The 21146-nt window shown below is 39.4% G+C and overlaps 1 protein-coding gene across 3 annotated transcripts in view; it reads left to right on the top strand.

The window, feature by feature from the left end:
• The first annotated feature begins 526 nt into the window (after positions 1-526).
• The window catches only part of LDAH (lipid droplet associated hydrolase), a 105266-nt gene continuing 84646 nt past the window's right edge, over positions 527-21146 (top strand). Inside the window, exons 1-2 of one of the 3 annotated variants that reach the window (XM_032866915.1) lie at positions 527-583; positions 13714-13869. In XM_032866915.1, coding sequence (XP_032722806.1) covers positions 13716-13869 — 154 coding nt within the window. In that variant the 5' untranslated portion in view covers positions 527-583; positions 13714-13715. Of the gene's footprint in view, positions 584-844; positions 865-11138; positions 11161-13713; positions 13870-21146 lie in introns of those variants that run through there. The other 2 variants (XM_032866917.1, XM_032866916.1) reach the window with 2 other exon arrangements.

Raw genomic sequence — 21146 nt, 5'->3', positions numbered from 1 at the left:
ATCACCTATGACGTGGCAGGTGCTGAGAATGCCAACAGTTCACAAGCCCTTTGTCTCACGGAGGTCGGGTGCGTTAAGTTTGAAATACCTCTGGAATCGACATTTTCCACATTTTGCTAAAACGGGAGTAGCAGTGGCTGGCCGTATTACTGCTAATAAAGAAGGTCAACTGAGAATCCACTGTCCGGCGTACGTGGGTAAGGGGAAGGAAGAGATACAGCCATTAACGGAGGTGGGAAAGACCGAGCATGGAGAAAGGCGTAAGGGAAGCAGTGTATCAGAGAGACTGCAGTAAAAGGAAGAAGACATTCGGATGAAAGGGAAGAGAAAGTTTCAGAACAGTTACACCCTTTTGACGGTCTCGCTGAACCTGGAACACACGCCCCACATTACCTTCAAAGACCGCCCAACCCTGAACCCGTCGCGCGTCTAAAGGGACCGCCTCCCCGCTGCACCACCCGGCGCAGCTCTGCGCGGCGTGGCGCGGCGCGGCGCTGTGACGTCAGGGAAGGCGGGATTTCCGCTCCCGGTGACGTCAAAGCAGAAGCGTTGCGGTAGAGCCCGCTGCATTCTAGGTGGACAGGTGAGGCATTGCCAGCAGTTCGGGGGTACGATTTTTCGCGAGGGCTGACTGGCAGGCAGGCACGTGGGAGCCAGAGCCCTTGCTTTGTGTGGCTCCTCGAGGAGCCCGTGCTGCCCTGGGCCGGACGGTCCGCAGGGGCGTGGATAACCGTGCTGCGACCGCTCGGGGTTCACAACCACTTTGGTGCTCTCCCAGCAGTCGCTCCGCGGCGCAGTACCGGGCCATTTATACTGCTAACTGCAGCGGGCCGGCCGGGCGTCTTACAGCAGTCCTTCGGAGAGGTAGGGGCTGGGATATTGGGCAACTGGGCAGGAGGAGTGACGAGGAGGGGCCAAAGTCTGGCCGGGGACTCCAAAGAACAGTTTTTGTACCAGCTTAGCCTCTGACTAGCCCTGGACAAGTCACTGTCTTCGCTCCGTGCATCTGTTTGCCCACTTGTCCATCCGCGGGGTCATTAAAGGCTCTTTTGGTTTGATCTGAGGATTTTCGTAGGATCAGCCTCCTCCCCCACGCCTCTCCCAAATTTGTTACACCAGGTACCCTTGAGAATTAACTCGTGGGCCAATCTCTGAACTTGACACGCCGCCTCTGACCACATGGTTGCCGTTCCGCCTTGGTTGCTCAAGTATCTTTTTGCGGCGTTGGAGCGCCTTGGTCGCTCAGTCGGTTGAGCACCCACTCTTGATGTCAGCTCAGGTCATGATCTCAGGGTGGTAGGATCCAGCGGGGAGTGCAGCTCTGAGCTCAGCGCGGAATCCGCTTGAGATTCTCTTGCTCTCTCTGTCCCTCCCTCTGCTCACGGGTTCTCCGCCCTCTCTAAAATAATTTTTTTTTTTTTTAAGTATTTTTCTGTGGTACCAAGGTCAGAACCGAGCTTGTTCCCCTGAATTTAGAGTGCGGCATGTTGGGGAAATCACAGGCTTTCAGTTGCCTCTACCACTTGCCCTGCATTGTATTTTACGGAAGGCGTCTGGGCCTCAGTTTTTCTCGTCTCTATAAAATGGGATACATCAGTATCCATTTGTTAATGTTTTATTCACTGAGGTAATTCATATAGCACTTAAACAGTGTTTTACACGCCATAAGCACTCATGAAATCCCGACTGTTTCGGAATGACACACCCATACCCACAACTCTCTAGATCTTTGCACAGGCATCGGTACTCACAGTGCTTTACAATCACCCTTCACCCTGGACCTTAACTGTATAAACGTTCACTCTTGAGTTTTCTTATTTTTCCACACAAGGCAGGATGAGACATGTATTCTTTGATTCACAAATTCATTTTTTCCCTCAGGAGTAGTAACCTGACACCTGCCTTGTGTCTGGTCTGCCAACCCTGGAACAGTTCATAGTCTAACGTTGGACCGGTAGTTCTTAGCCACTTTCATTCTAAGAACAGATCCCTGTGGTGAAAGTGACAGGTATAACAAAAAGAAAAAAGAAACCCAGAAAAGTTGGGAAAATCTCTGGAATCTTTATTCATGAAAGTTTCTTTTTAAACTTCTTTCTAAAACGATAAATAAGAATGTCTCTTTTGGACTTTGTTTCCCTCCATTTTTCCACCTAAAGGTAAAGAAGGCTTAAAGACCTATGGCCCTCTTCCCAGCATAGGTATATATGGGGGGGGCAAACAAAGCAACATTGTAGGTGCTCCTCTAAAGTCAGCGTTTATTTTAATAACTTAGACCTTTGTAATAGGTGATTTTCTTCTTCTTTCCTAAAAAGCCCATCCTCTTCAGCATTTTCTCATTTGTAGTACTATTATATTTAGAAAATAATATTTAGAATAGTGCTAATTCTGAAATCTAAGTGTACTTCAAAGGAGAATTAGCATATTACTTTTAATGAGTATATTTAATATATAAATAGAGCAGTTCATACAAATTTGTAGAATTCTTGGTTTTCACTGATGTCCAGAAGCTGACAGCTGCTTTCTGAGACATTCAAAAAATTATTTTGTGTGTGATTACAATACAGTTTGAAGTCATAGTTCGTGGCTTAAATCCCCAAAAGAGTTATGAAAAAAAATTTTTTTTTGCCTTTTTCAAGAAAAGGGAAAAGATAATCCTGCAAGTTTATCGTGAGTGTCATACATGGTTCAGTTTTGATATTTCCTCAGTGAGGGTGATGGACTTTATATTCATCATATAAGTTTATCCAGTTATACAGGTTGAGAAGAATCTCACTGGAGGTTAGTATGCAGTCATTAAAATAGCAAAATCTAATGAAATATAAAACTTTAAAAAAATGTAAAATTGCTGGCCTCATGGCCACTTATCAAGCAACTGTTGCACAAATTTTGGTATAATGTGCATCGTGCCTATTCCTTCTCTGACTTTCTCCTACGATATTATGCTATTTTCTACTTTGGATTCTGTAATACTGCATACAATTTCAGAGTGATATGTGACTGGAAAATACTGGAATAGGAGTCAGAAGGCTATAGAATTGATTTTGCCATTTAAAAGCCCTATAATCTTGGACAAATAATATTACAACAGTTGTCCTGCCTATTTTGCAGGTATTGTTAAGGTCAATTGAGAAGGATGAGAATGTACTTCACAAACGAAAAGAACTACCAAAAAAAAAAAAAAACCACAAAAAACGTGGTTTTGTTGCTGTTGGTGAGATGATCATCAAGTCAACATAGAAAACGATTACTTCTCTAAATATGTTATTTGGAGAAAGATGGAATAAGTACAAATCTAATAGTTACAGCAGACCAAAAATGATTCTGTTCATGCATCTGTATTATGTGTTGATTCTCAGCTGTATGTTTTGAAGCTTACATGGGGCTGTGTGGTAAGATTCCCACAAGTTTTTCTCTTTAATTCCCCTTACAGCAATTGCAATTAAATAAATACATGTGTAGTTTTAGTTTTCTTATTTTGTAATAATTATATATTAACAGGAAGTTGCAAAAAAAAAAATGTACAAAGAGGTCCCCATTTGCTCTTCAACTAACCTTCCCCAATGGTAGCATCTTGTATAACTATAGTACAATTTTAAAAATCAGGAAGTTGGCATTAATATATCCACAGAATTTACTGAGATTTCCCCCATTTCGCAAGCACTCATTTGTGTGTGTATACACGTATATAGTTCCATATAACCAACCATCTCATCCCACCCCAATCCCTAACTGCTGGCAATACTAGTCTGTTCTCCAACTCTACAATTTTGCCTATTTCAAGAGTGTATGTAGTGTAAACATAATCATATAGTATATAAATTTTTTGAAATTTCCTTACATTGCATAATTCCTTTGGGATCCATTCAAATTATTTAGTGTGTCAATAATTTGTTTCTTTTTGTTGCTGAGTAGTATTCTGTGGTATGATTGTACCGTTTTTAACCATTTTATTGTTGAAGGACATTTGGGTTGTGTCCAGTTCCAGGCTATTACAATTACAACTGCTATGAACCTTTAAAGTTTTTGTGTGAATATGTTTTTATTTCTCTGGGATAAATGCCCAAGAATGTAATTGCTGGGTCATATGGTATGTATTTAGTTAATTTATATGATCATATGCTTTTTCTTCTTTAGCATTTTGATATGGTGGATTACATTGATTAATTTTTGAATGTTAACCATACCTGGAATAGGTCCCACTTGATCATGGTATATAATACTTTTTATACATTGCTGGATTCTTTTTGCTAATATTTTGTTAATATATAGATATGAGAGATATTGGTATATAGTTTTCTTTTTTGTGTGCTGTCTTTGGTTTTCTCTTTATCAGCATACTAGTATTCTGTAGTCTTTAGTGGTAAACCTGTATTTCATGTCTGATAGTAGTAATTTGTGCCTTCTCTCTATCTTTCTCAGTGGAGTTTTATTTTTTTATTGGTCTTTAATTCATTTTTCTCTACTTCCAATTTTGCTGATTTTTGCTCTGATATTTTTCACTTTCCTCTCTGCTTGCTTTAGGCTTATTTTACTTTTTTCTCTAGTTTCTTCATTATTCATTGAGATCTTTCTCATTTCTGATGTTAGCATGTAGTGCCATAGATTTCTCTCTCAACATGATTTTGTTGCATCTCACGTATTTTTATATGTTGTATTTTCATTTTCACTGAGTTTTATATATTCTTAAAATTTCCTTTGAAACTTCCTCTTTGACCTGTGGATTATGTAGAAGTATGTTCTTTAGTTTCTGAGTATTTGGAGATCTGTCTCGTCTTTCTATTGTCTTAAAGACATCAGTTATATGATTTTAATTATTTTACATTTACATATGTTGTTTAACCCAGAATATGGTGTATCTTAGTGAGTGTTCCATGGGCACTTGGAAACAAGGCCTGTTCTGTTGTTGTTGGATGTCAGTTACATGTCAATTACATCCTGTTGGTTGATGGTGTTGTTCCATTCTGCCACACATTGTTGATTGTCTATCTAGTAGTTCTTTTCATTGCTGAGAGATTCCCAGCTATAACTATACATTTTTCTCTTTTTCCTTTTCAGTTCTATTAGTCTTTGCTTTATGTATTTGAACATCTATTGTTCGTTGCATATACAAGTTGTCTTTTGGTGGAGTAATCCTTTTATCATTATGACCTGTCTCTCCTTATCCAGTTATTTTCTTTGCTGTAAAGTCCACTTTTTCTGACCGTAAGATAGCCAGTGTTGCTTTAAAGAAATAATGTTAGCACAAGATATCTTTTTTCATTCTTTTATCTTCAGGCTACCCCATCATGCTTGAAATGAGTCTCCTGTAGACAGTATATAACTTGGTTATATTTCTTTTTAAATCCTTAATACCAATCTCTGCCTTTCAACTTGTATAATTAGACCATTTATATTTAAAGTAATTATAGATTACTGTTAGGGCTTGATTCAGCCATTTTATTTTTTGTTTTCTGTTTTTTTCCCTCTTATTTCCTTTCTGTTTCTCTTTTCTTGACTTCTTGTAGCCTACTTGAATATCTTAGAATTCCATTTGGAGGCACCTGGGTGACTCATTCAGTTAAATGTCTGACTCTTGATTTCAACTTAGGTCATGATTGCTGGGTCGTGAGATCAGCACCCCACCCCACTGCCCATTCCTCCGTTGAGCTGCATGATGATCCTGGATCTTGTTTGGGATCCTCTCTCCCCCTCTCCCTCTGCCCCTCCCTTCCCCACTTGCACTTGTGCTCTCTCTTTCTCTTTGCCTCTAAAAAATATTGCATTTGACTTATTTATAGTGTTTTTGAGTTTATTGCTTAGTATACTGTTTTTTTAGTGATTGCCCTAGATATAGCAGTATATGTAAATAATGTCACATAGCCTACTAGCATTGATATTTTACCACCTCAAGTGAAATTGAGAAATCTTACGTTTAGATCCTTTTACCCTCTCCACTTTTTATATATAATTGTCATATTTCCTCTATATCATTGAGCACTACATCAAATGATGCTATAACTTTTACTTCACTCATCAAATATGATTTAAGAAATTCATAAGGAGAAGGATAGTCCCTTATATTAACCACTGCTTTTAATCTTAAATTCCATTGTTCTTCCTTTTTTGAAGTTAAACTTTATTCACTTATTTCTTTCTGTTTGGAGACTTCCTAAGAATAGGTTTGTTAGGGACCGATTCCTTTAGTTTTTCTCCATTTGAGATTATCTTTATTTCCTCTTCATTTCTGAGGAGTCATTTTTACTGATACGGAATTTGGGTTGACAGTTATTTTCCTTAAGTACTTGAAAAAATGTTGTGCCACATTTTCTTTGCCTCGCTGATTTCTGATGAGAAATCTGATATTCAAATTATTGTTCCCCTGTAGATACTGTGTCATTTCTCTATCTGCTTTTAAGATTTTTTTCCTTGTTTTGGTTTTCTGAAGTTTGAGTATAAGGTGCTTTTATTTCTGTAGTCAAGAAGCTCCCATAAGTATGAAAATTTATTAGATGAAAAATAGGAAAATAATGTATTTTAATTCAATGGGGGGAAAAGATGGTTTCCTTATTAAATGGTATTAGCACACGTAGCTCTCTTTCTGAAAGAAAACAATAGATACTTATGTAGGTGGATTAAAAGCTTAAGTGTGAACACTAGAATAATAGAAATGAAAATAAACATCTAGGACATTGTATGTAAAATACAGGAGCTGAGAAAAGGGATGAGGGTCAGTGGTATACAAACTGCTCTTACAAGCCAATAAAAAAAAGATAAATAACCCATATGAAACATGGGCATAGAATATAAATAGACAGTTCACAGAAGAAGAAGTTCAAAAGCCCAGCAAACATGAAAAGATGTTTAAATGCACTAGCTGTCAAGGAAATGCAAACTGAAGAGTGAGTTATTTTATTCCCCAAAGACTTAAAAATAGTGGTACCACTTATTAATGATAGGATTACAGAGGGAAAAGATGCCTTCCTAGATTGCTAGAGGAAATGTGATTCTTACAGTCTTTTGGAAAGCAATCTGGCAATACCTATTAAAATTCTACCAAGTAATTCCACACTTGGGAATCTAGCCATTAGAAACAAAAGAACTGGTATATATGGATATATGTAAAAACAGGGAGATTAAGAGTACTTACTGTGACATTGTCCCAGTACCCTGGGAACTAATTGAGAAGCTGTCAACGGGGAAATGGTCACATGAGTTATAGTGTATCCATATTATACAACCATTAAAAATAATGAATTAGAGTTATACTATTTGACTTGGCAGGATTTTCATGTGTTATTAAGTATGAGAGCAAAATGCATTGAAGTGTGTATAATATGCTCCTATTTATCAAACACTGACAACTCATATTTATCAAAATGTGTATAGATGCTTATGTATATTTGTAATTATAGAAGAACATGAGTTAATGACATGAGTTTCCAAGTGATATGCATGGAAGTGAAAAGAAGTAGAGATGAGGCATATAAAAGATTTTAAAAAATCGACTATTTAAAAAATCCCAGCATATATTATATCTCATTTATCCATTTAAATGAAATTAAGATAGAGAGAGAGAGATTTATGTAAAATTTCTCAAAGAACATGACCTCTGGAGTCATTCAGACATCTGGGTTCAAATTCAGGCTCTACCACCATCCAGTTTACTAGTTGTTACATAATTTCCATAGTATCTTTCAGTCAGTTTTCTTCTCATTTGTTTTGTTGGGGTAGAGGGAGGAAACAATAGTAGGCATCTCATAAGATTGTTGTCAGGATTAAGTGGTACAACATTTATAAAGTGTTCAGCACAATGCCTGGTTTACAGAAAGTTATCTTAAAATGTGAGTTCTTACTATTGCCTTATCTCTCTCGCTCTTTGACACTTACATATTTTTAAAAATTCATTACCAGCCCCTAACTTACATGAAGCATCCCCCGGTGGCTTACAGGACTTTACATATCTTCTTAGTCCATGTATTTCAAATTGTTCCTTTTCATTCTTTTGCTGGCTTCTTTTTTTCTTGCTTAGGGATATCCCTCCCCACACTGCCCCCCCCCACCCCGATTCTAGCAGGAGCTGTCTGTCAAAGAATCTTTTGAATTAGGTGACTGGGTGAGTAATGGTACTCTGTGTGGTGACGGAGAAGTCAGGATATAGGGTCTGTAGAGTTGATTTTTAAAACAAGATGATTTTTATTTTTGGCACTTACAAAAGTTTGATGCATCTGTGAGGCACCCAGATAAAAATGCTCAGTAGTTAGTGTTGGGTCCATGGTCAAAGGAGCGAGACTGATACAAAGTGAAGGTCAAGCAAAGCTTTATTTCGCGCCAAGCATCAAGAATCAAATTGACAGGCCAGGGCCGTCTCTTGCAAAGAGACAACGACCCTCTGCCTTACAGACTAGCTTTTAAGGGCAAAGGCCATGTGGTTGGGCCTGGCCACGCTCAGGTGGCCAATGACTTTGTAACACAGAGAAAGCTGCACAGTCCTGCTAGGTCACACATAAGTGACCAATTGAATTACAGTTTACCCTATAGTAGATATTTGAATTAGCCTATCACGTTGGCCAGAATTGGCGCCCAAAGGGCACCCAAAGGGCGGGGCCGATACTCCTTGGTAGCCTGGAGACAGTATGCATCCCCACTGATTGGATACCTCCACCTGGCCTGACCCACCCTTGTATTTGGGCTTTGTTACCTGGGACTGGTTTCCGGGACTTGTTTTTAAGTAAGTCCCCTGAAGCGGGGTGGGGAGTGGGCAGGGGCAGGGGCAGGATGGAGCTGCTCTGGCTAAACAGGCCCTTACTTACAGTTAGTACTCAAAGGAAGAAGAGGACCCAAGGCAGAACCTTTGGGTTCAGGGAGTTGAGGAGGAAAGTGTTCTCATTGAGAATGGGGAGGCATCAGTGAAGCCATAATAAGGGAGCTCTTTAGGAAGGAGCTGGGCAAATCTTTTCTCTACTGTGACATTCTGGAGCTTTAGTTCTGTGGCTCCCACTGTTTTCTGGTCTTGTCCCTTATTTTCTAAAAACTTACTATGTTTGTAACTGAATCAACTTCCTTTCCTCCAACTAACTTCCCTTCCCTAGTAGTTCCTCTTTATGTGAGTAGTGCTTCCATTCTTTTCACATTGAGCATCAGAATCCGAGTCATCTTTGTCACCTCCCCTTCCCTGGCTTCTCATACAGAATCATTACTGAGACTAGAGTCTCACATTCACTCCTTTATTCCCACCCTCATTTCCTGCTTAGGTTATTTTGATAGTTTTCAAACTTTAGTGTAGTCTTTTTTTCCTGTCTTTCACTATCTTTTAAAAAGAACTACATCCTTCTCCATTTTATTTTTTTACTTAAATTCAATTAGCCAACGTATAGTACATCATTAATTTCAGGTGTAGAGTTCAGTAATTCATCAGTAACGTAGAAGACCCGGTGTGCATCACATCACATGCCCTCCTTAATGCCTATCCCCCAGTTACCCCATCCCTCCATCTACCTCCCCTCCAGCAACCCTCAGTTTATTTCCTACAGTTAAGAGTCTCTCATGGTTTGTCTCCCTCTCTGATTTTTTCCCATTCAGTGTTCCCTCCCTTCCCTTATGATCCTCTGCACTGTTTCTTATATTCCACCTATGAATGAAACCATATGATAATTGTCTTTCTCCGATTCACTTATTTTACTCAGCATAATACCCTCCACCCATCCACGTTGATGTAAGTGGTAAGATTTCATCCTTTCTGATGGCTAGATGGTATTCCATTGTATGTGTATATTCATATGTATACACACACCACATTTCTTTATCCATTCCTCTGTTGATGGACATCTGGGCTCTTTCCGTAGTTTGGCTGTTCTGGACATTGCTGCTGTAAACATTGCGGTGCAGGAGCTCCTTTGGATCACTACATTTGTATCTTTGGGGTAAATTAAATTATCTTTGGGGTAAATACCTAGTAATGCAGTTGTTGGGTCGTAGGGTCACATTTTAACTTCTTGAAGAACCTTCATACTGTTTTCCAAAGTGGCTGCACCTGCTTGCATTCCCACCAAAAGTACGAGGGTTCCTCTTTCTCCACATCCTCGCCAACAATGGTTGTTTGCTGACTTGTTAATTTTAGCCATTCTGATGAGTGTGAGATGGTATCTCATTGTGGTTTTGATTTGTATTACACAAGTTTAAGAAAAAAAAACTTTCTTAGACAATCGTCTTTGATCTCACTGATAAGAGGAATTTGAAAAACAAGACAGGATCATAGGGGAAGGGAGGGGAAAATGAAACAAGACAAAACCAGAGAGGGAGACAAACCATGAGACTCTTAATCTCAGGAAACAAACTGAGGGGTGCTGGAGGGGAGGAGGATGGGACGGATGGGGTGGCTGGGTGATGGACTCTAGGGAGGGTATGTGCTATGATGAGTGCTGTGAATTGTGTAAGACTGATGAATCACAGACCTGTACTGAAACAAATAATACGTTATATGTTCATTTAAAAAGGTCATTCAGGTGTTGAGAACCATACATATGTGTGCATGTGTATATATGTGTTTCACTTAATAGATATATATTCATTAATCTTTGAATGTCTTGATGAGTCTTGGCTACCAGCTAAACTAAATTGTGATTTTATATTTAAAAACAAACAAACAACCTTTCTTACGTGGATGAATAAAGCGGAATTCTTAATTGAGTAGCCAAAATGAAATGCACACATTATTTGGATTTGGTTGCCGAAGCTAAATGAGACTCATAACTCCAATTTCAGGTATTTGTGGTCATTAGGATAGCCTCATTGTTTTCACTGGCTGACTTTATAATAAATAAATATTATAAATTTGAACCTCTAAAATTCATACTCATCAGATGCTTTTATGTTTTTTATATTGTCTTGGTTTGTGTGAGATTTAATCGGAAAAAAATTTTTACTAAATAAAATTATACTCATCAGCATAAACAGATGAATACCTATTTTAAGTGAGGCGTGCTTTAGCTGTATGCATTGTAGCCACACTTGGTTTTTATCCAGCCTAAGTCTCAATGTGTATCAACACTGATTTCATTGGAGATTGCTTGTAGGCCATGACTGTAGGTGGAGCCATCAGCCTCTAGTATATTATATAATTAGAACACATTGTCCCTTCTTATCAGACACTTGTTTGCAGACTGAATTACCTTGGATTATTGGGTAAGGAAGAATTTGAATTCTCATACTCTAAGGTTTCCTTTGCCCTTTTTTTGTTTTGTTTTTTGGGGCAGTGTAGGATTGATTAAGAAACATAAGAGTGAAGTAAAATAAAAAGTTGTTTTATAATATACAGGTTTACTCTGTGTTTCCCAGCTGTATTTTATTTGAGGTGTTTTAGAGGTGTAGTCACTTTTTGTTTGTTTTCCAAACTCTGTAGACTGCGTTTGAGTTTCATATCTGTTTAAATTCTCATTAATTTTGTGGCTTGTCAAACTCCAGAGACATTATTTGCTTAACATTAAGTGTTTATGAGTTGAATATAGTTCATAACTTGAGATTCTCTTCTGGTGCAAGTATTCAGTTTAGCCACTGTCTTCTCTGATGGTGTTTTACAAGAAGGCAGTATAGAACAGCTAAATCTAATATTGTTTCCAACATTTTATAAATGTCAGAAGACCTTTATAAATGTATTTTGTGACAGTTCAAGAGATTGGACTACAGTGACATTTATTAGTAAACTAAAAGTCCTTAAGAAAATGTGAGGTGATAGAGAGGAGTTCCCATTTTTTGAGTGAGAAATTTTTTATTTTCCAAGTAGTTTTCTTTAAGAGGGTTTTAGACTTCTGGTCACATATGGAGGTTGGAATATGTTTATTTTTTCTTCATTCCTAAATGCAATAAAAAGATGGTAATAAGGGCATAACTGAAGAAAGTGAATGAGGCAACATAATATCTGACTAGAGAAGCGAGGTGTTAGAAATATTAGAAAGCAGATGGAGAAATTATCACCATTTAGCAGAGCTGAGCAGTTTTGATTGAACATAATAGTGATCAGAAGATTGAACTATAATTTTTCTAATCATTCCCCTTAATGTTGAGTCATATATAGCATGTTTAGTGTCTGTATAATGAATTACCATAATTTATATAACCGTTTTCCCAATAATGACCATTGAAGTTTTTCAGCTCTTCAGTGTTGTAAATAGCATTCCATGCATTTGTTCTTTGAAAAAATATTTTAGATTTCCTTTTTCGACTTGTTTCCCCAAAATTGTTGAGTCAAAGTTTATGTCTTATGGATATTGCCCCATTCTGCCAGATTGCTCCCAAAGGCCATTCTCAATATGGAATCTCTGGTGTCACTACATTCTAGCTACCATTATGCTTACCTTAAGGTAGGTGTCAGTCGGGAGGAATGGGTGGTGCTTGCAGTTGATTTGTTGACTGTTGTGCTTTGAAAGACATGAGTAACAAGTTTACAGATTACTAGGTAAAGTTTACCTGGCTACCTTTACCACTGTTGACTTATGATAATGACAGGTGCTATGAGCTTAGAGGAAGAGGAATTTTCCTTTATTTGAGACGTTCAGGGAAGACTTCAGGGAAGTAGAATTAGAGTTACTTCTAAAATGGCAAAGATTTGAAGAGAAAAATTTGGGTAATCAATGAAAGATATGTTAGTCTAGATCCATTCAGGAGACAGAAACCACACAGTAACTTAAATAGTTAATCTAACATAAGGAATTACTAAGCTGTGGAAGAAGAGAAACTCTAAAGTTACTGTATAAAGAAAACTCTAAAGATACCCTAGGGCTGAGGGAGGGTACCCAAGAAAGGACAAACGTAGAGTGTGGGTTTCGATCTCATTGAAGAAGGTGTGGTTGCAGGTATGTGGTAGAGAAATTTGGTGGTTGCCTGCACCAGAGCTGGTCAGCAGTCACTGTGTTGGCAGGTGAACCAAGACTGGTGAGAAGTTGTACAAAGTGAATCAGGGAGCTGGTGCCGGTGTGAGGTCAGGAGCGCGTGGCTCCTGTGTTGGAAGGACCACGGTAAACACTCTGGGATCCAGGTGAGCTGAGACTGCTAAGCAGGTTCAGAGGAAGTTGGGGCACTGCCTCGGGTACTGCTAGAATGGAATGTTGGAGAAGTTTCCCTCTTAAGCAACTCAGAGCTCTATTGGGCAAGGCAGTTCCAGGCTGCTGTGTGGGACAAGGGTCAGGCAGCCAGTTCTTCAGTGCGCCTGTGGGCTGAGCAGCGCGTGCGGGGAGCAGCCACCTGGTCTGGGGTACACACCTGTGTTCCCTGGGACTCTTGCAGTATCACTGCTGTTGCTGCCCGAGCAGAGAGCTAGAGAAGGACCAGCTAAATGCTGGAGAAAGTTGTATCCTGTAGGCACCTTGGCACTAGAGCAGGGTATTTTTTCAATCTTGGCGCTATTGACCTTTTGGGCTGGTTAATTCTTCGGTGCAAGCACTGTCCTCAGCACTGTGGGATGTTAGGCAGCCCCGCTGGCTGACCTGACCTTGGTTCGCACTCCCATTGAGTCTTTCAGTTCACTGAAGACATGTCTCCCTGTTTGTCCTTACTCTTGTGGTTGGTTTAATTTTGTGCGTGTGTGTCATCCTATAATCCAGAATAGTTGACTAGTCTTATGCCTCCTGTATTTGCTTGTGTATACTGAAATTTACCTTTTTAAACACCTTGAATATTGCCTTTGGCTCAAAGCTTTACCTTTTAGCAACTCACTATATTGTTTTTACCCCTCTTATTTAGAAATGGACTCAGAAATCAAGGAAGAAGTTCCTATGCATGAAGAATTTATTTTATGCTGTGGAGTTGAAACCCAGGTTCTAAAATGTGGGCCCTGGACTAACCTCTTCAATGAGCCAAGAGCCAACAAGCCTAAGCTGCTTATTTTTATTATTACAGGTAAGTTTAAAAATCTGGATGAGGCGTCTTACTGTAGATATAGTAAATTTTTCAGATTTTAAAGAGAAATTGATAAATTATAGAAAACTGTGTGGAAGGAAATAAAATCACTCAAATCATTGGTGACAACTACCCTTTGTCCTTCAGTGGCTGGGCTTTATGTTTTTCTTCTATGCATTTATATTATGTATGTTATGTTATCTATTATATATTATTTCAAGTCATAATTGGAAGTATACTATACATATAGTTTTGTAATCCACTTTTTAAAATTTCTAAGTGGGGCACCTGGGTGTTTCAGTTAGTTAAGCCTTTGCCTTTGGCTCAGGTCATGATCTCAGGGTCCTGGGATCGAGCCCTGCATCGGGCTCTCTGCTCAGTGGGGAGCCTGCCTTCCCCTCTCTCTCTGCCTGCCTCTGCCTGCTTGTGATCTCATTCTCTCTGTCAAATAAATAAATAAAATCTTAAAAAAAAAAAAAAAAAGCGGCAGGGGGATGCCTGGGTGGCTCATTTGATTGAATGACTGCCTTCAGCTCAGATCATGATCCTAGAGTCCCAGGATCGAGTCCCACATCGGGCTCCCTGCTTGGCGGGGAGTCTGCTTCTCCTGCTGACCTCTCTCCTTTCATGCTTTCTCTCTCTCTCTCAAGTAAATAAATAAAATCTTTATAAATAAATAAATAAATAATAAATAATAAAATTTCTAGTATTTAGAGTAATCAAAATTATCACATTTTTGACAGTGTTCGTAACAGTTATTTCTGCCTCATTCCAAGATGATTAGGTTTACTGTAGAACATTTATTTATCCTGAGATTCGGGAGCTGGATCACTCGTGACTTTTGCTGGATCACTATCGATAGAATGTTAGGTAGGGGTAGATGCTTGCTTGTAGGTATTCAGAGTTCTTTTAAAATTGTGAGTTAGAACATATTTATATCACCCTGAAAGATCAAAAGTAAAACTGTAAATATGATCATACCATATATAGCTAAGTCAGTAGGGTATTATGATTGCATTTCTTTTCTTTTTTTTTTAAACAACTTTATTTATTTATTTAAGAGAGAGAGACAGAGATAGAAAGAAAGAGGATGAGCAGGGAGGAGAGGGAGAAGCAGGGTTTCCCCAGAGCAGGGAGTCTGATGCAGGTCTCCATCCCAGGACCCTGGGATCATGACCTGAGCCCAAGGCAGACGCTTAACTGACTGAGCCAGGCAGGCACACCACATTTCTTGTACATTTTTTCTTGTTTGTTCTCCCTAGGTTAATGATTGTCTTATTTGCATAGTTTTATATTTTTTAATCACTAATTTATCCTAAAATTGTTCTCTAGGAAATGGGGAAAAAATCTTTTTACTGCGTTTGAGTAATCAGTCAGGTCTTGTTTTTTTTCTTTCTTTGGAGCTATCCTTCACAGACTCTGTTCTTTGGCTCCAGTCTGACTGACTGACCTGTGGGACTGCTGTACAGGCCATCCTGGGGACTTTTTTTAACTTTCTTCCTGGGTTAGATTCCATTTCCTGGATCTCATATTTTCTTATTTCTTGGTTTATTGCTTAAGCACATCTTCTAGGAACTTCCTGAGAAGAGGTGCTTGGGAAGTAATCTTTTAAAGATCTATCGTGTCAGAAAATGTCTTAGACTTCTAGGATGCAGAACATTTTTCCTGACAGTTTAGAGGGTGTTTTAGCTGTTTTCTAGGGTTCAGAGCTGCTTCTGAGAAGTCTCAATATCATTCTGATTTTCGATCTTTTGTATTTGAAGCTCCCCTGTAAGGCAGAACATTTTAGATCTTTTCTTTGTTGTAAGAGTCTGAAATTTTATAGGAAAAGCACTTTGGTATGGGTGTTTTTTCATCCACTGTAGGCTTTAGTGGACCCTTTTAAGCCAAAAACTCATACACTTCAATTCTAAAAGCTATGTTGTTGTTGTTTTTTATAGACTCTTGTTTCATGGGTGCATTATCATTTCTTTTGGCTTCTTGCATTCCTAGAGTTTTTAGTGCACTAGTGTTTGTTTTTCCTGTTTGTTTGGTAACCTTTCATTTTTCAGAGGAAGACATAAACAGCTAATTGAAATCTTTGTCTTCAGTGTTGATGCTTGTCCATGGTTGCACCTAGAGTGACCAACTGTCATAGTCTGAGAGGTTTTCCAAGACACATGGTTTCTGGTACTAAAACCACAACAGCCCTTGGCAAAACAGGATGGCTGGTCACCCTAGGAATCCTCATGCTAGGGTAATTGGGTAGGGACCCAGGATTTCACTGGAGAATTTCCAGCTTTCAGTATCTGCAGCTGTTTCTTGGGCCATTCAGTTTTTCCAGGAAGGAATCTTCCAGTATCCAGTTTGAGGAGTGGAAGCCTGTTTGCTGATATTCAGGGCTGAACAAGGGAAAGAAGGTTGGGAGTTTCAGTGTTTAATAACACTTAATCTGACCCCTTCTTGGTAAAGTGCTTCTGTTTGCAGCTGGCCTAAGATTCCTGATCCAAAATGCCTCTTCTGTTTAACCTCTTCTAGAAGTAAAACTTCCAGTCTCCTGTCATGATGTAAAAGTCTTTTTGGAAAGCAGTCTATTGATATCTCCCAAAATTAAAAATACACATGCCTTACTAGCAGCAAGGGAGAGTTTGAAGTTATTGGCATGACACGTGCTATTTGATGGAGCAGAGATTTGAGGCCAGGGCAGAGTATAGGATTGAGAAGGTAAGTAGAAACGTTGTCTTAGACTGGAGATGGCATATTCTTCTGAGGCTAGCATGAAGGAGGTGAAGTTAGTTACTGAAGTGGAGAAGCATGAAGGCATGTCAGAGGGAATAAAGTAGTTTCTGCCTCCTGAGCTCTGTCTTCTCTGCTAATTAAGAGACGAGGTCGTCTGTTGAGAATAAATGTGGCAAAGGGTAGATAAGGGCCCTGAGGAAAGTGGTCAGCACTGAGAACAGCAGATATGTAGGATGAAAGGAATTATCAACCAAAACCAAATAGGCAGATTTTGAGCAGCACTGTGATGGGATAGCAGATGTATTGGGAGTGAGATCTCAAAGAGTAGAAGGCCTGTCAAGTGAGAATGGTTTGAATGTTAACCATTTCTGGGTAATGAGAAAATCTAAACCTGTGATTCTTTAAGTTGGAGTTGGGACCAGCAGTATCAACCGAGAACTCCCTAGACATGCAGGTTCTTGGGCCCCCTTCTAGACCTTCTGAACCAGAAGCTCTGGGGGTGTAACAGCCTCTGCATTAACAAACCCTCTGGAGGATTGTGATATGCACACCACCGATCTGGGGCATAGCTTGTTGGGTAAGCTTAATGTAGGTGACGTTCTTCAAATTTGATTAAGGTAATGAGTTGTGGGACAAAAGTGTTGGCTCAGTGAATCCACCTGGATTTTGAAATCTCCTGACATGGAATGGCAAGTGAGACTATCATTTAAGGGTCAAGGTTTTCAGGGAATGTGTGAGAATGACTAAACAGTTGATAGATGAAAGTGGAGAAGGAGAGGTTGTTAGAGTAAAATGGATTAGTAAGTGGAGCTGATTGCTCACTGTGCTTCCCCACTCAGAGGTGCTCATTCACTTACTTGTGTGCACTCGGTGTGGGGAATCCTCTGTCGCAAAAGTCTTTGCTCTCCTTGAGCATAAGGGTGTTAGAGAAGAGTGCCTGCTCTCCTGCACAGGCTTGAAAGGAAGAGTCCATTATAGCGGAGAGCCAGGATTAACAAACGATGAAGAGGTAGGTACAGGGAGCATTCAGTGAAGACCTGGTGGAGAAAGGGAAACTTAAAACATTTGTTGTTTTATGGTGTCACTGTTTTATAGTGCTTTGACATTTTCAGATGATACTTGGTTTCTTAGTGTTCTTTCATGTTTGCCCTTCTATTCTCATTGCTGCCCTTGGCCCTTTTTCTTGGAGTTCATGGGACCTGTAGACTGGTGCTGCTCATTAGTTTTGGAATTCAGAACTGTATTCAGACAGGGAGAACTGTATTTTGTATATTTATATTTGGGCTGAGTCTGTTTATACATTGGGGAAATTAGGGTGACAGTATTTCAAGGAATGTTAAGCCACTAGAGACCTCACGTTTAGTCTGTCTCTGACAGACTGATACGACATTTCATTTTCAATCATTTCATATTTGCAGCTAACAAAATTAATCAATCACTTTTAAGTTAGTAATGATAATGAGAAGGGATTTATTAGACTCTGCAGATGGAGCAACTTTTAATTTCATCTTTTCCAGTGAACCTGTGTTTTAAGAGTTTTTGTTAAGTAGCAGTATCCTTGGACTTTCTTTAAATAGGGAAATGAGCAAAGGGAGCCAAATTGAGAATTCACTCTAGAACATATTGAGTCATTCTAACTCTCAAGTGGTCATCTGGGTATAATAGAGTCATGTAATGTGTCTTGTGTGGAGTACAGTGATTGGAAATGGAACAGACAAGTCTCCATAGGGAAGCCCGAAGTTCTTTCCCCATGACAGCCTTCTATATAGGTGCCGTGCCACATTAACTTCACATGTGGGAAGAACTCAGAACCCAGAGATAGGGAGAAAACATTGTTCTATATCAGTTCATTAGCTAGTACTCTCCGTTTCATATTATAACTCATCATAATTATTGCATCTAAATTATGTAGTTGTTATCTATGGATTCTTCTGAAACCAGTTTTAACATACTGTACACCTTAAACCACAGAATGTCACATGTCAAATTTATTCAATAAAAAATAAATATGTAGATTGTGTACTTTGCTAAGAGGAAGCAAGATGGCGGAGGAGTAGGAAACTGAAATAGCATTAGATCCCAGGAGTTCAGCTAGATAGTTACCAAACCATTCTGAACACCTACAAATTCAACAGGAGATAGAAGAGAAGAAGAGCAGCAATTCTAGGAACAGAAAATCGACCACTTTCTGGAATGAAGGACATGTGGAGAAGTGAATTCTAAGCAATGGGAAGATAGACCATGGGGGGAGGGTCCAGCTCCCAGCAAGTGGCGGATTAGCAGAGCACAAAATCGGAACTTTTAGAGGTCTGCTCCACAGAGGAATGTCGCTCCAGAGGCTAAGCAGAGCTGGAGCCCTCACGGGGACAGTGTGGTCTCAGGACCTGCAGGGTCACAGAAAGACTGGAGGTGTCTGAGTGTGCAGAGCTCCCCAATATCGGAGCAGGAAGCCGGCTGCAGAGACAGAGCTGAGGATGGGGCTTTCAGCTCGGGGTTACCTTAAACCATGATCTGGGGCAGTCGGGCCACTGCTCTTCAAGCAGGGACTCCACAAGTGGCAGATTCGGAGAAAACCCCCACTTCCTCCTCCGGGAGGAGCAGCGTGAGAACGCATGGCAGGAATATGCTGGGTTTGGAGACTCCAAATGGGGCCATGCGCCAGAAATAGAAATGCTTGGTCACAGACCAGGTGAGCACAGAGCACCGCCGGAAACCAGGGAGATGGGAGGGATTGAGTGCTTTTCTCCGAGGGTGCACTGAGGAGTGGGTCTCGGAGCTCTGGGCTCCTCTGGGCCTGAGATTGGGAAGCCACCATCTTCATTCCCGTCCTCCAAAGCTATAAGGAAAGCATTCAGGGAACAAAAGTTCCCAAGAGTGAACTGAAGCAGATTACTTAGCCTGGCCCCTGGCAAGGGTGGTGCAATTCCGCCTCAGGCAAAGACGTTTGAGAAACACTGCAACAGGCCCTTCCCCATGAAGATCAGCAAGAATATCCAGCCAAGACCCAAGTTCACCAAGCAACGAGAACTGCCAAACTCCAGAGCTAGGGGAAAGCAACACATAGAATTTATGGCTTTTTTTTGCATAATCTTTAGTCATGCAAAGTTAAATTTTTTTAATTTTATTTTTTTCTCATACTATTTTTTTTAACTTTTCCTCTTTGCTCTTTTAATATTGTTTAACTATTTTATCTTATCAATACTTTTTTTCAAAAATCTTTTTAAATTTTCATTGTTATAGTCATATTTTATCCGTTCATTGTATTTAACCTTATTTTTTGTATACATATAGGGCTTTTTTTCTTTAAATTTTTGGGATATAATTTCTTCTAATAAAATATACCCTAAATCTAGCTCCCGCCTGATCACATTCTGTCTGCTTTTTTTTTTCTTTTTCCAACCAACTTATCAATTCCTCTTTTAGAATCTTTTAATTTTTCATCTTTACAGTCATGTTCCATCCCTTCATTGTGTTTACCCTTATTTTTGTATACATATAAGGTTTTTGTTCTTTAAAATTTCTTTAAAATTATGGATTTGGGGAGATAGTTTCTTCTAAGAGAACAGAATACACCCAAAATCAAGTGGGCAGCTCTGTTCTATTCACCAGTCTAATACATATTTATTTTTATTTATTTATTTATTTATTCCCCATTACTTCTCCCCCCAGTTTCGGGTCTCTTCTGATTTGGTTAGTGTATATTTTTCTGGGGTCTTTGCCACCCTTTTAGTATTTTACTCTCTCATTCATATATTCTTATCTGGGTAAAGTGACAGGGTGGAAAAACTCACCACAAAAAAAAAAAAAAAGAACATGGGGCAGTACCGATGGCTAGGGACCTATCAATACAGACATTGGTAATATGTCAGAACTAGAGTTCAGAATGACGATTCTCAGGGTGCTGGCTGGGCTCCAGAAAGGCATGGAGGATGTTAGAGAAACATTGTCTGGAGAAATATAAGCCCTTTCTGGAGAAATGAAATAACTAAAATCTAACCAAGCCGAAATCAAAAAAGGAATTAATGAGGTACAATCAAGGATGGAGGCTCTGACTGCTAGGATAAATGAGGCAGAAGGGAGAATTAGTGATATAGAAGACCAAATGATGGGGAATGAAGAAGCTGAGCAAAAGAGAGACAACTACTGGACCACGGGGGGAGAATTCAAGAGAAAAGTGATACCATAAGACAAAACAATATTAGAATAATTGGGATTCCAGAAGAAGAAGAAAGAGAGGGGCAGAAGGTATATCGAAGCAAATTATTGTAGAGAATTTCCTTAATATGGCAAAGGAACAAGCATCAAAATCCAGGAGGCACAGAGAGCCCCCTCAAAAAATCAATAAAAATAGGTCCACACCCCATCATCTAGTAGTAAAACTTACAAGTCTTAATGACAAAGAGAAAATCCTGAAAGCAGCTCGGGACAAAAGGCCTGTAACATACAATGGTAGAAATATTAGATTGACAGCAGACTTATCCACAGAGACCTGGCAGGCCAGAAAGGACTGGCATGATATATTCAGAGCACTAAACAAGAAAAATATACGGCCAAGAATA

Source organism: Lontra canadensis, unplaced genomic scaffold (assembly GCF_010015895.1).
Source record: "Lontra canadensis isolate GAN:19392208 unplaced genomic scaffold, GSC_riverotter_1.0 scaffold32, whole genome shotgun sequence".
In the NCBI taxonomy this organism is placed as follows: Eukaryota; Metazoa; Chordata; class Mammalia; order Carnivora; family Mustelidae; genus Lontra; species Lontra canadensis.
Note: the sequence above shows the minus strand (reverse complement) of the source record. Positions and strands in the feature narration are given on the sequence as shown.